Source organism: Mesocricetus auratus, unplaced genomic scaffold (genome assembly GCF_017639785.1).
Source record: "Mesocricetus auratus isolate SY011 unplaced genomic scaffold, BCM_Maur_2.0 Super-Scaffold_100014, whole genome shotgun sequence".
NCBI classification, from domain to species: Eukaryota; Metazoa; Chordata; class Mammalia; order Rodentia; family Cricetidae; genus Mesocricetus; species Mesocricetus auratus.
The window spans coordinates 3,879,039-3,891,904 of NW_024429197.1; the positions used below are offsets into that span (position 1 = coordinate 3,879,039).

Below are 12,866 nucleotides of genomic sequence, written 5' to 3' on the forward strand. Positions count from 1 at the left end.
TAGGAGAGTTGCAGGAGCCAATGATAGATCCCGCACGAAGCGCGTGCTCCGTGGTAGATGGGGCAGGGGGGACCAGATTTCCGTGACAGGTGCAGCAGGGGTCCCAGACCCTTGGTTGCTGGAAGGCTGACCACCTGTGCCACTACTCTGCTCGAGCCCGCGGGTCCACAATAAGGCCAGCTCCCCGCCCCCACCCCGAGAACTGACACCCTGAATAGAGCCTGATCTGCCCTCCGCCATCCAGCCTGGCGCAGGGCCAAGCCAGCTGCCAGGGCCTGCTTCCTTCCAGATTGGGATCAGTGTGAGATAAAACCATAGCGGGCCTGTGCTTAGCGGTTTTTGTTTTTATTTGTTTTCTCTTTCCTTCCTTCCTCTTCCTTTTTTTTTTTTTTTTTTTTTTTGCAAAGCCTCTGACCACAAAAAAAGTTTTTTCTCTGTGCTCCTCTGCCCCACCTGAAAAATTTATCAGTTTTCTGCATAAGGAGCTTTGGAGCCGGCTGGTGGTGGCACACACTTTTAGTCCCAGCACTGGGCGGGGGAAGGGGGAAGGCAGGTGGATCTCTGTGTTCAAGGCCAACCTGATCTACAAAACTAGTTCCAGGACAGCCAGAGCCACACAGAGAAACCCTGTCTCAAACCCTTCCCCCCCCCCCCCAAAAGAAGCCTTGCTTCTGAAGCCTACCTTTAAGAACCACTATATTCCCAAGATACCAGTATGGGGTTTCTTTTTATTCTAATAATGTATTTCTATGTCTCTGGCAGTGTGACCAGGGCATTTACTGTAAGGTCACTTCTATCCGATTCTAGTTCGATACCATACTGGGCAAGTTAGCCTCTGCCTTTGTTAGGGTTACTATTGCTGTGATGAGATACCATGACCAAAAGAAGGCTGGGGAGGAAATGGTTTGTTTGGTTCATCATTGAAGGTAGTCAGGGTACAATCCTGGAGGAGGGCGCTGTTGCAAAGATTATGGAAAGGTGCGGCTTACTGACTTGCTCAGCCTGCTTTCTCTCTTTCTTTCCTTTTTTTTTTTTTTTTTTTTTTTTTTTTTGGTTTTTCAAGATAGGGTTTCTCTATATTGTTTTGGAGGCTGTCCTGGAACTTGCTCTGTAAACCAGGCTGTCCTCGAACTCACAGAGATCCTCCTGCCTCTGCATGCACCACCAACGCCTGGCTCTCAGCCTGCTTTCTTTCTTTTTTTTTTAAGATTTATTTATTTATTACATATACAGTATTCTGCCTCCATTCCAGGAGAGGGCACCAGATTGAATTGTAGATGGTTGTGAGCCACCATGTGGTTGCTGGGAATTGAACTCAGAACCCCTGGAAGAGCAGTCAGTGCTCTTAACCTCTGAGCCATCTCTCCAGCCCTCAGCCTGCTTTCTTATAGAACCCAGGACCACCAGCCCAGGGGTGGCACCACCCACAATGGGCTGGGCCCTCCCCATCAATTAAGAAGATGCCCTAGAGGCTTGCCCACAGCCTGAAATGTTGGAGGAATTTTCTCTATTTTGGTTCCCTCCTCTCAGATGCCTTTTGCTTGCATCAAGTTGACATAAGCACTGTCCAATACAGCCCGTCTGGGCCTCAGTTTCTTCTTCTGTAGAACTGGACGACAATGGCCACCTCGAACACCCCTGTCCCCCTGGGCGTCTCCTTTGACTCCCTGTCACACCATTTGAGACAGGTTGTTTCAGCCAAGAATGTTGAGTAGGAAAAGGGCATAAATATGAGCAAGTAGCCGTTCCCCTTCATCCCTGGGAAAGACAGTTCACAGTGGAGTGACGTCACTTTTGAATGTGGCCATTAAAGTCACTAGAACAGTGAACCGTATCAAATCCAGAGCCCAGTAGGTGCTGCTTGTAGACACTGGGGGGGGGGGGGGTTGTGAAATGAGGGCTTTGCGGCTGTTGGAACCTCAGCTCCAGGCCTGACAGTGCCAATTAGCCTGGGATCTCTCTGGGACTCTTCACTCAAGTCCTACCTTATCTCCCTCTGCAAACAGTGTGTGAGCTCCCTATCTTATCCCTGATTGGTTAATGTGTTTGCTTCAGTCTTCTGACACCCCACAATCACCATGACAAAAAGAAGCACACACCATCATTCTAAGACATTTTTACTTTATTTAAAAGAAGCCAATATACAGGATATAAAGGGCACGGTATTTACAACAGTACAGTAAACAGGTTGGTTTTCTGGTAGGGTCAGTAGTCTTTCCGTTGAGTACAAACCCCTCCCGGTGATTTTTAGACTCAACTGACAGACACAGCAACCGTGGGGTAGGTAGGACTAAAAACCAGGTGGATGCTACACTGTGCGTAAGGGGGCTTTGTGAGGAGTTCACCACAGTTCCTTGAGAGCTTGGGAGGGAGCGGGAAAAGTGAGGGGTTGGCCTAAGACTTATGTGAAGCCCACTCTGAGCCTGGAAATCTTCACTCAAGGAAAATCCCCTCCCAGAGAGAGCAAATGGCTTTGCTCAGATCCCTACCCACACCTCCCTGTAGGTAGTTACCCTTCAAAAGCCAAGTTTAGGGTCCCACAGGGAGGACCCAGGTCTGAGGCAATCCTCAGAGCCCTGCTACTTCATCCGGGGAACAAAGCTGAACCTTGGCCTGGAGTACACACAGCCTCGGCTGAGCTCTGAGCATCCTGGGTCCCTTCTGTGCCTACTCCAGCTGCAGGGCAACTTCAGACACAGTAAAGCCCAGGCCCGGAAGAAGTCCTGTGTCCCCAAGCCCACAGTGTTTCCCAACTCTGCCTCCACACAACTGAGTGGGGACAGAGGGGAGCTGGGCAAACTAATTAGAACCTACCTCTGAAGCCTCCCCTCCCCCACCTCGGTTTCATGCAGTCCACTTGCCTGCTCCCCCCATCCCCCGCCCCAGCTCTCTTCCAAGACTTCCGAGGAGCTGAGGGCTGAGGAAAGAAGGAAGCCACTTCTGCCCCAGCTGTGTGCAGTGAAGACGGAGACGGAAGGCAAGGTGAGGGAAGGGGCACTGATTGCTACACACCCCAAGTCAACAAACATGGTGGTGTCTCATCCACAGCAAAATGCTGGGCCACCACGACTGCCTACCCTACATTAAAAAAAACCCTTTCCTTTCATAAAAATAGAGTCTCTTGCTTTATAAATAGAATACCTTTAGCTTAAGTTATCCCTCAGCCCGCCCCCTCTCCCGCCCCAAATCAAAGTGGTTTGATTCTCCATAGGTCATCTGAGCTCCACCCCCAGAGCAGAGTCCAAAGTGGACAGACCTTCCAGACACACTGCCACAGGGAGACAGACTGCTTCCCAGTCATTCTCCTTTGGAGTCTTAGAGGAGTGTGCGTGAGTGTGTGCATGAGCGCGCGCGCGCGCGCGCGTGTGTGTGTGTGTGTGTGTGTGTGTGTATCACACGACCAACCAGGGACCTGAAAGGATGCTGCTGACTCCCTGCTATGCCTGTGTATGTGGTCCCCAAACTAGGAGCATGACCAAGGGCCACACGGAGAGTCCACTGAGAAGCCCTGAGACACCAGTGTCAATATGACACCAGGCTCAGACATAGAAAACTCAAAGGGAAGTATGTACATGTTTACAAGGACGGACAAGTTCGTCCAGACTGGGCAGGCACTGCCCCAGTGAGCGGTGGGGTCTCTCTTGGCAAGCTGTGGGTTCACAGTGAGGGACAAGCACTGGCAACAAACTGAAAAAAAAAGAGAGAGAGGAGGCCAGGCCCAGACCCCAGAACCAGCCCAGGAGGCATGCCCGCCACTCCCTTGTTCCTCTCCCATCATCCTCCTGCCTCAGAGCCTCACTCCCCAGGGGAAGGCAGACCCTGAAAGTCAGCAGGGAGGAATATGCTGGAGCCTGCCCTTCTCATACGCCTAGACAAATGACCTATGTATACAGTTGGGAAAGCAAAAAATAACACCACCTTCCAGGGTAACCATCGTCACCCCGAATGTTTACACTGTAGCTTACTGTCTTAACTCTAGAGATATGTGTCACCACACCACCACCTTGAAGAACAGCCAGGGCAGCTTCTACTCTGCCTGCCCGAATCGTAGCCTCCACCATTGGATGGACACCTTCCTCGGCCTCAGCCGAGGAGACCCATGGGGGCAGCCACCTTCCTGCCCTCATGGAAACGGAAATTTTTTACAGCAGCTAAGGTCCAGGCCCATCTGGCTCTGATACCCTTTGGTTAAAATAAAAACAAAACATAATATCAGTAACACAATAATAATAACCAGAAGCGAATGAACCCTGTAACCCTTAAAGAATGGCTGGTGGGAAAGGGGGTGAGGGAAGGGGCTGTGTCACTTCCAAACCACTGTCCCTCCAAGTGCCTGCCAGTAGGGACTGGCTGGTCACTAAGAGATGATGAGCGAACCTTTGCAGCCAGGCTACACGGCAACCAGTGGGATGTGCCCCACCCCATCATGGAAAACACACATGAGAAAAGTCACCAAATTATGATAAATTATATAAAGAAATAGCCAAAAATACATTCTCTCTCTTCTCTACACATACATTCGCCTATTATACACACCGGTTCTACATGCAAAAACAGATGGGGCCACTCAGAGAGAGATACAAGGATTCAGGAGAGAATCAGGGTACCACCACGGCTCCAGCCCAGAGTCCCCCACCCTTTAACACACAGGCCTCAGAGGGCCCATGGGTTCTGGTCCCTGGGTACATTTTGTTCCTTTGCCCTCCAGAGGGAGCTTCTGGGTCAACAAAAACAACATAGGCCATCAAAACCTCTAGAGTGGACACAAAAATAAGAACAAATAAAATAAAAATAAAACCTGATTGCTAGGTGAGATCCTAGCTGAGACTAGATGGATGGTCTATTTTATGGCCCCTTAACTCAGGCCCATTGGCGTCTTGGGGAAACACTGGCTCAGAGTGACTCCTCAAGAGTCTAACCAAGTGGGTCTGGAAAAGCCTAGAATAAGGACGGTCCTCACTTGGGGCTTCTGCACCTGCTACCACCAGCCTGCCAGGAGCCTTACCACCTCCCTCCTCTTCCCTCACCAGGCTTTTTTTCTAGCCAGAGGGACAATGGAGGACCAAGATGGCACCATGGCAGCCGGAGTGGGTACCAGTGGCCTGGCCTGTTCATACTTTCTCACAGAGAAATTACAACTGTGGAACCTGGCAGGTGGCTGGAGAGGCAGGAAAGAACATCAAGTCATCAGGACAATAAAAGACCACCACCCCACCCACCCCACCCCACCCCACAGAGGTCCCCAAGAAAGCCAACAGTCCAGTGGGCCAGCTTACAGAACGCAGGCCTCACTGGGATCTGAATGGGGCCACCTCCAAATCCACTGCTCACCTTCACAGGCTACAAGGGTCTCAGGCTAAACTTGGCCTCCCTCCCAGTTTCCAGGAGTCTGAGAGAGGACCTGCCTTCCCCACTGATATAAGGCAAGCTGCTTTTTGTTTTTTGTTTTTGTTTTTGCATAGTTTAAACAGTGAGGCTCTACCTTCCCCCACAGTGCCTTGCCTCAACACATTGCCACCTGATCTAAAAAAAAAAGGGTCTTCCCTCCCTCCCACCACTCCATCCACCTGTCTTTCAGTGGGTGAGAAACATTAGGGAGAGCTCACCCAGGTCTGGAGATTAACAGCCTCTTTCCTCTGGAAGGCAGATTTCCCCAAGTGGCCACTGACCTCACACAGAGGGAGAGAGGGAGGGAGGGAGGGCAAAGCTCATAGCCAATCAGGGGAGCAGGTGAGAGGGAGAAAACCAAAAGACACCACAGCCCAGGCCCCGCCCTCACCGTAGAGTTTTGTATAAAAACACCTGCTAGGAAGAATTCTTTGGAGCTCAAAGTGGCTCAGCTTAAGGGAGAAGGCACAGTTGCACTGCATCGTTGCACAGAAGTCTGCGTTTGTGATGTGGAGAACGATAGAAAATCGACAGCACCATTCCGTGGGGGTGGGGTGGGGGGTGGAGGAAGGAAGGAAGCAGCGGTCCCTCTGGGCCTCCGGAGAAGGGAGGACAGAAGTCTGTGTGGCGAGGAGCCCTCTTGGCTCGGTGAGGAGAAGAGTCTGGACCCCATCACCAAGACCACCAGTCGCACGGGGCCTCCATTATCAGCTGACCATGGGCTCCACATCTGCCTCTCGTTCCAGGTCATCCTGGATCTCATCTGTACTTCCTGAGTCGCTGCTGGCCACAGAGCTGGGGGACGGTGAATTCCTGAAAAGCATGGAAGGAAGAGGAGACTTCAGCGAGCAGCCTGGGTCCCCTGACATGCCAGGGCCAGCAACTCTGCAGTCGCATCTGTAAAAAGGTACCCCAAGGGGCTGGGGTAAGCAGAACATCTGTCTAGTGTGGAATCCTAGGTTCCACCCCCAGCAATAACATAAAAAGAACCAAACGATCTACCCTGAGGGGCTCCTTCCGTGATCCCTGCCTAGGGTACACTTTCCTTCCTTTAGCTCCTCTAGGTTCCATGAGCTGCCTATGGCTCTTGTGACTCCTTGGGACACCCTCCCCCTGCCTCAGCCACTGCTTAGTCTACTGTGTGGCTTCCCCTTGGGAGCGGGGGTCATGGATCCAGCTTGGTTTTTCACGCTGTAATCATCCATCATTCCTGGTCTGAGCACAAAGTGGTACCCAGTAAACCCCAGGTAACTGAGAACACATCAGGGACTACACAGGCTGGAGGAAACAGGCCCGGGTTTCAGTTTGCCTGAGGGGTCTCTGGTAAGCAGTTCCACTTGCCTATGACCATAGTGGGCTCTAGGGGATTCCATGAGCTAAAGGCTGGACAGGTGAAGTCAACCTCTGCTACCCACTACGCTTCCCACACAGCCACTGCTCCCTCCTATACAGTGACAATTGGCACAAGAAAAGGAAGCTGAGCTTTAAGCCAAGCATTCCCATCCTATTATCTAAGTGTCTGTCCCCCAACAAGGTTGCATATCCTGAAGGGGTCTGCAACCACATCTGATGCACAGACCCACGTGGGCGGGGTGGAAAGATGAGAAAGGAGGAAGGACGCAATAGGAACCCAATCAGCAACAGTGTGTGCCCTGCCCACCTCCCGCACCCCCACCTCTGTGCATAACAAGGGGCGGGGTATACTCTCCAAGGACAGAAGCTCTGACGTTTCTTAACCCACTAGGGGTGACGCCAGCCCTGGGCAGGTGGGCGGTATACAAAGCGGGCTGAGCAAGCCATGGAAAGCAAGCCAGGGAACAGCACTGCTCCATGCCCTCCTTCGGTCCCTGATCTCAGGTTCCTGCCCTGACTTCCTCAGCAGTGGACCGTGATGTGGAAGTGTAAGCTAAATAAACCCTTCCCTCCCCAACTTGCTTTTGCGCATGGTGTTCCATCACAGCGATAGAAAGCAAACTCAGATGGTCTTGTACACAATGTGCCTTTGAGTCAATGTTGCTGTAAACAGAAGTTCTGTGAGATTAGGTACATAAATCACCTGGTACGGAGTAGGTATGCTTATACTGAGGGCTTTGATGGATGGATGGATGGATGGATGGATGGATGGATGGATGGATGGAGGGAGGGATGGATGCATGGATAGATGGAGAGAGGGAGGGAGGGAGGGAGGGAGGGAGACATGCACAGATGGACACATGGATGGTCGGGAAAATGAAAATGTTGTGAAGGGGCATGCTGCAGCCCCGGAACGTCTCTCTAAGGCCCCCACCACCGAAGCCTAGGGGAGCAGGGGCCGCACCTGTCTGCGGAGCCTTTGATGAGCCGGCGGCAGGTCTCCATCTGCACATCCAGGCCTCGCTTCATGCTGCACATCTCCATATACTCATGCAGATGTCGGTTCATGTCACTCTTGGCTGTGGCCAGCTCCAGCTGGAGGGAGTCAATGCGGAATAAAGGTGCTGAGAGGACCTTTTAACCTCGAGTTACCAGCAGCAGCAACCACTCTCCTCTACCCAGGCCATCCCTGGCACCATCCAGGCCATCCCTAGACACTGGGCTCTCAAGTCTCTGCCTTGTGGGTGTCAACCTTCCTTATTCTCTGCACACCAGTCAATATTCTTTAGACATGCTTCTTGTCAAAAGGAGAATGGTTGCTTAGCAACCCCAGAGGAGCTCTGTCTGGCTAAGCCCCATCTGATTCAGGGGACTTTCCTGTACTCAGCATCTCTGGGGAACTGGCTATGGGCAAGAAGAGGAAAACTCTTCATATCTCTGAGCCTTCTCCTGTACTGTGACCCCTACTCCTCCAGGAAGGAGGGAGAAGTCTGGACTTGTCCTTCTCTAACATAGGAAGAGCACTAACTCTTGTACAGCAGTGGCTAAGCACACTGACCTCAATACTGCTTCCAGAGTTGGAAACAGTGGGCAAGGGACTTGGCCTCTTTGGACATCATTTCCTTCTCTGTATGGGTACCCAGTTCCTACAGCTGAGGAGGCGGTAAGGACAACCCAGAATAACCAGAGTTTACCTAGGAGTGATGCCCAATGATGCTGTTAGGTATGCCTGTCATTGACAGTGTCCTGCCTCGGCGTCTTTAGGAGTGGCAAGAATCACTGCCCAACTTAGGAAACCAACACCCTAATAAGCACAGGTTTGCAATTCCAGGCTCCTGACCCCCTTGCTTGTTCCATTTTGTAAGCCTGCATCTCCATGGGCACTTGATCACCCAGGATCTCAACTATACAGCCCAGGCAGACTCAGTAGCAGGCCCCACGGCCCAAGCTCTTACCTCGATCTGGCCTATCGTCTCCTGGTACTCCTTGTCTCTCGTCTTGAAGAAGGATTCAGTCTCATGGATCAAATTGCCCAAGTTTTCTTCTTGCTGGGGAGATAGAGGGAACAGTTTATCTGGGGAGCACAGGCTGCATGAAAAGGGCAAAAGTGAGGGATCATGAGAAAGAGGCACCCCTCCCCCCTCCGCCGCAGAGAAGACAGGTCTTGGGCTCACCTCGCCCTGCAGGTCAATGGTCGGGTTACAGTTGGTAAAATCCTCCCACAGCAGCAAAGTGTCTTCATTCTCTTCCCAGGTCAGGCTGTCACAGTCGTCATCAAAATCAAAGGTCTCCCGCCTGTGGGTGACATCAGAGGGCATGACTTAACAGAAGCCAGGCTCCTGGGGCACATACCACCCATGAGGCGGCTCTCAACAAAGACAGGGTGGTAGCCAAAGCCAATTGTCTTATCCAAAATGCAAATGTTTCTCTACAATTAAAAGTCTGGTTTTAGGTCAAACGTAGTGTGGTGCATGTTATAATCCCAGAATTCAGGAGGATGATATTTGAGGATCAAATTCAAGGCTGGCCTGGGCTATATAGTGAGTTCCAATCAGCTTGAGCTGAATCAAAGATCTACCCCATCCCCCACCCCCCACCCCCAGGCTCGGCAGTGAAGAACACTTACTGCTCTTACAAAGGACTAGAAATCAGTTCCCAATACCCACATGGTGGTATAAAACTGTCTGTTAACACTGGTTCTGGGGCCCCGACACCCTCTTCTGGACTCCACAGGTGCTACATGAGCATGGTGCGCAGGCAAAAACACTCACACACATAAATACAATAAGTCTTGTTTAAAAACCTCCTCAGAGCTAGGCGTTGGTGGCGCACGCCTTTAATCCCAGCACTCAGAAGGGAGAGGCAGGCAGATCTCTGTAAGTGTGAGGCCAGCCTGGTCTACAGAGTGAGTTCCAGAACTGACTCTAAAGCTACACAGAGAAACCCTGTCTCGGGAAAAAAAAATCTCCTCAGAACCCCCACCCACCCAACCCCACACTTTTAGACATGTTTCTAGTCAAAAGAAGAATAGCCACTCCCGCCCCCACACTCCATGTTGAGCTCTACATCATTCAACAAAGTTTTTAGCTAGAGACCAACTGGCAGCGACACAGATGGAGTTCTGATAATAATAATAATAATAATAATAATAATAATAATAATAATAATAATAATAATAAAGCTCCCTACAGCGCCCCCTAGGGCTAAACCAGGCTGGTTTCCTTGCCCAACAGTAATTCTTGTAGAAGCGTGTAGATGGCGCCCATGAGTCAGGAAATAAACTTGGGATGGATATCGGAGAAGGAGGCGATTCTGAGCACATCACATAGTCCACTACTGACTTCACTTCCTTTCCAGCGTCTGAGATCTGAAGGGAAGCCCCGCTGAAGGATGGTTAGCCAGAGCGGACAGGAAGATGGATGGCAGCAGAGACGGAAAGAGCCCCCGCCCCTCCCTGGGACTTTGGAAGGCGGTTGAAATTCCTCTCTCAGCCTTGGTCTGAAGCCCAAGCCACTGATTTGGATGAAAACAAAACCGAGTTCTGACATGGGCGTGTCATTCAAAGGCCTCCCTAGAAGTGGCTGGGAGTGGGGGTGGGAGTGACCACGGACGGGGCTGAGCCATGGGCTCACAGGGATATCAGGTGGGTAAGGAAAAACTAGCCAGGTGTAGGGGCGATGAAAGATTTTTTTTTAATTTAGGCAACTAGAAGTCAGACAAATCTAATTAAACACTGAACCCTGTCAACACTCCAGTGCCCACTACATGGGGGATGGCTACTCCATTACTCACAGCTGAATGCATTTTCCACACACAAGAAGCCCTCGCCAAAGGCGCCCCAACTCAGCTTCTCTGGATGGGTACCCCTGCAGTGCACCTCATTTCTGATCAGCTTAACGATTCCCTAGCGACTTCATGAAATACTTCAGATTTCTTCTGAGCTCTTTTAGTCAACAAAATAAAGGCCATCTGAGTGTCTGAACATCCAATAGTAGTGCCTTAGGCGCAGGAATTCCCAGAGCAACCTTGGGAAAACCGGGACCCAAGCCACATTTCTTTCTAAAAGCCTAGCGCTGCAGCTCAGTTGAGAGTGCTTGCCTGTCACGCATGCGGGGCCCTGGGTTTGATCCCCAGCACTGCCGAAACCAGGCATTGGTCCTAGTATTCAAGGGGTGGAGGCAGGAAGAGCAGAAGTTCAAGATCATTCTAGACACAGCAAGCTTGAGGCTAGCCAGGGCTACCTACATGAGCCACTATCTCAAAAAAAAAAAAAAAAAAAAAAAAAAGGTGGGACCTGGGGGACACCCTCTGGTCAGTAGAAGGTGAGAGCGTGAGATCTCAAGGGAGACTCAAGTTGAAAGATGAACCAAGAGTCAGGGGGTATCCTTGTCCTTGGCATTATCAAAAGCAAAAGTCCAGGGCCATCTCGGTTCTGTCTGAAGGGTGAGGAACTCCCAACTCCACATTGCTCATGCTCTATTAAGTACCTAGCGAAACCGAAGAGGGACCAGCCGGGAACAGTGACAGAGCAGAGAGAAGACGGAAGAGGCTAAGGGAACAGAGCACTGAACCCTGTAAGTGGGCTCGGCTCTGCCTGTTGTGTGGTCCTGAAGTACTTCCCTCACAGGGAGGTCAAAGAGCTGGTGGCCTGGTCTTTGGATGGCGCCAGCTGTGGCAGAGCTGAGCTTTCAGAGTCCAGGTGCCCAAGAGCATGGGGTTCCCGGCCCTGCCTGACTCACCCAGTGCCTTCTCCCAATCCCACTGTAGGGTACTGAATGGATTAGTTTAAAAATGGACTGGGGTTCAGAACAAAGCACCAAATATGCCAAGGCCATGGCGCCACCCCAGCCCCAGGGCAATATATTCAATGGGCTCTGGTGCACAGTTCTCTATAGGGCTTGGGAAGGGAGTCCTGAATATATAGATTTCTTGCAATGACAACGTCTAAGCTACCAAAGTGCACTCAGGAAGCAGAGGCAGGCAGATCTCTAAGTCTGGGGCTAGCCTGGTCTGGTGCTGTGAATTTGTCATCCCAGTACTAGGGAGGAGGAGACAGCTGATTCCTGAGGCTCGCTGGCCAGTCAACTTAGTCTAACCAGTGAGCCCCATGCCAATGAGAGACCCTCCCTCCCAGAAACAAGGTGGGTAGCGCCTGAGAAATGACACCCAAGATTGATCTCTGCCACCAAGATTGATCTTCATGCACACACACACACACACACACACACACACACACACACACACACACACACCCACACACACAGAATCCAAACTCTTCTCAAACACATCACATCCGAGGCTCTTTTCGGCCAACCACTGATATATGTCCCCTTGCTGGGCAACCTCGGTACTCACAGCTGGTTAAACATGCGCTTCATCTCATCTGTGATGTTCATGGATCCGACCTCCTCATCTGAGAACCGATTCACCTCACCATCCTGCTCGGAGATGTCATCATCCGAAGCCACCTTACGATCTTTTTTCTTAGGGACCACCTGGATAGGGAAGGAAGAGACCAAGGTAACTGGGGTGCTTGGCTGGGGTGGAGAGTGGGGGGTGAGCCTGGAAGGGAACTGGTGTCCCAAGGAGTAGATGGAGTATGGCTGGGGCCAGCCACCCCCGCAGGGAGCTCTGCATAGGTCCTCTAAGAAGCAGGCAGCGTTAGCAGGAAGCGCGTGAGGTATGAGGCATGCAGGGTGGACAACACAGACAGAGTGACCAAGTCCTGCCCGGGGAGGCCTAGCGATTGGGCCAGCTCGGCTCGCCCATCGCCAGAAAAGCAGCCCCATGATCTGGTACAATGGTACACCAGACCATGGTACCATCACCTGGGATGTCTCAAAGCCAGCCAGAGAAACCAAGAAACCCTGACAAAGGTCAAAATAGCACATGCCTTCAGAACCTTCCTCTCACATGCAGAGACACAGAGGGTTTACCCAGCTTCTGCTCCAAGCACACGAGACCCAAGCAAATGAGGGCTGCACAGCTCCACACAGGGATCAGTCCCCCCAGAAACAGCAAAAAGGCATGAGATGGAGAAAGGACGGGGGGAGGCTCCCACCTCCCCAATTATATCCAGAGTCACACACAGAAAGCAACAACACACTGCTAAGCACAAGCCAAAC

General features: G+C 51.5%; 1 protein-coding gene across 2 annotated transcripts in view; it reads right to left on the minus strand.

Moving 5' to 3' along the window:
• Positions 1 to 2,104: 2,104 nt before the first annotated feature.
• Iffo2 (intermediate filament family orphan 2) overlaps positions 2,105 to 12,866 on the minus strand; it is a 43,684-nt gene continuing 32,922 nt past the window's right edge. For both annotated transcript variants that reach the window (XM_013121286.3, XM_005081065.4), the window contains 5 exons: positions 12,097 to 12,236; positions 8,916 to 9,036; positions 8,697 to 8,789; positions 7,706 to 7,836; positions 2,105 to 6,201 (listed from right to left, as the gene is read on the minus strand). In XM_013121286.3, coding sequence (XP_012976740.1) covers positions 6,096 to 6,201; positions 7,706 to 7,836; positions 8,697 to 8,789; positions 8,916 to 9,036; positions 12,097 to 12,236 — 591 coding nt within the window. In that variant the 3' untranslated portion in view covers positions 2,105 to 6,095. The remainder of the gene's footprint in view (positions 6,202 to 7,705; positions 7,837 to 8,696; positions 8,790 to 8,915; positions 9,037 to 12,096; positions 12,237 to 12,866) is intronic.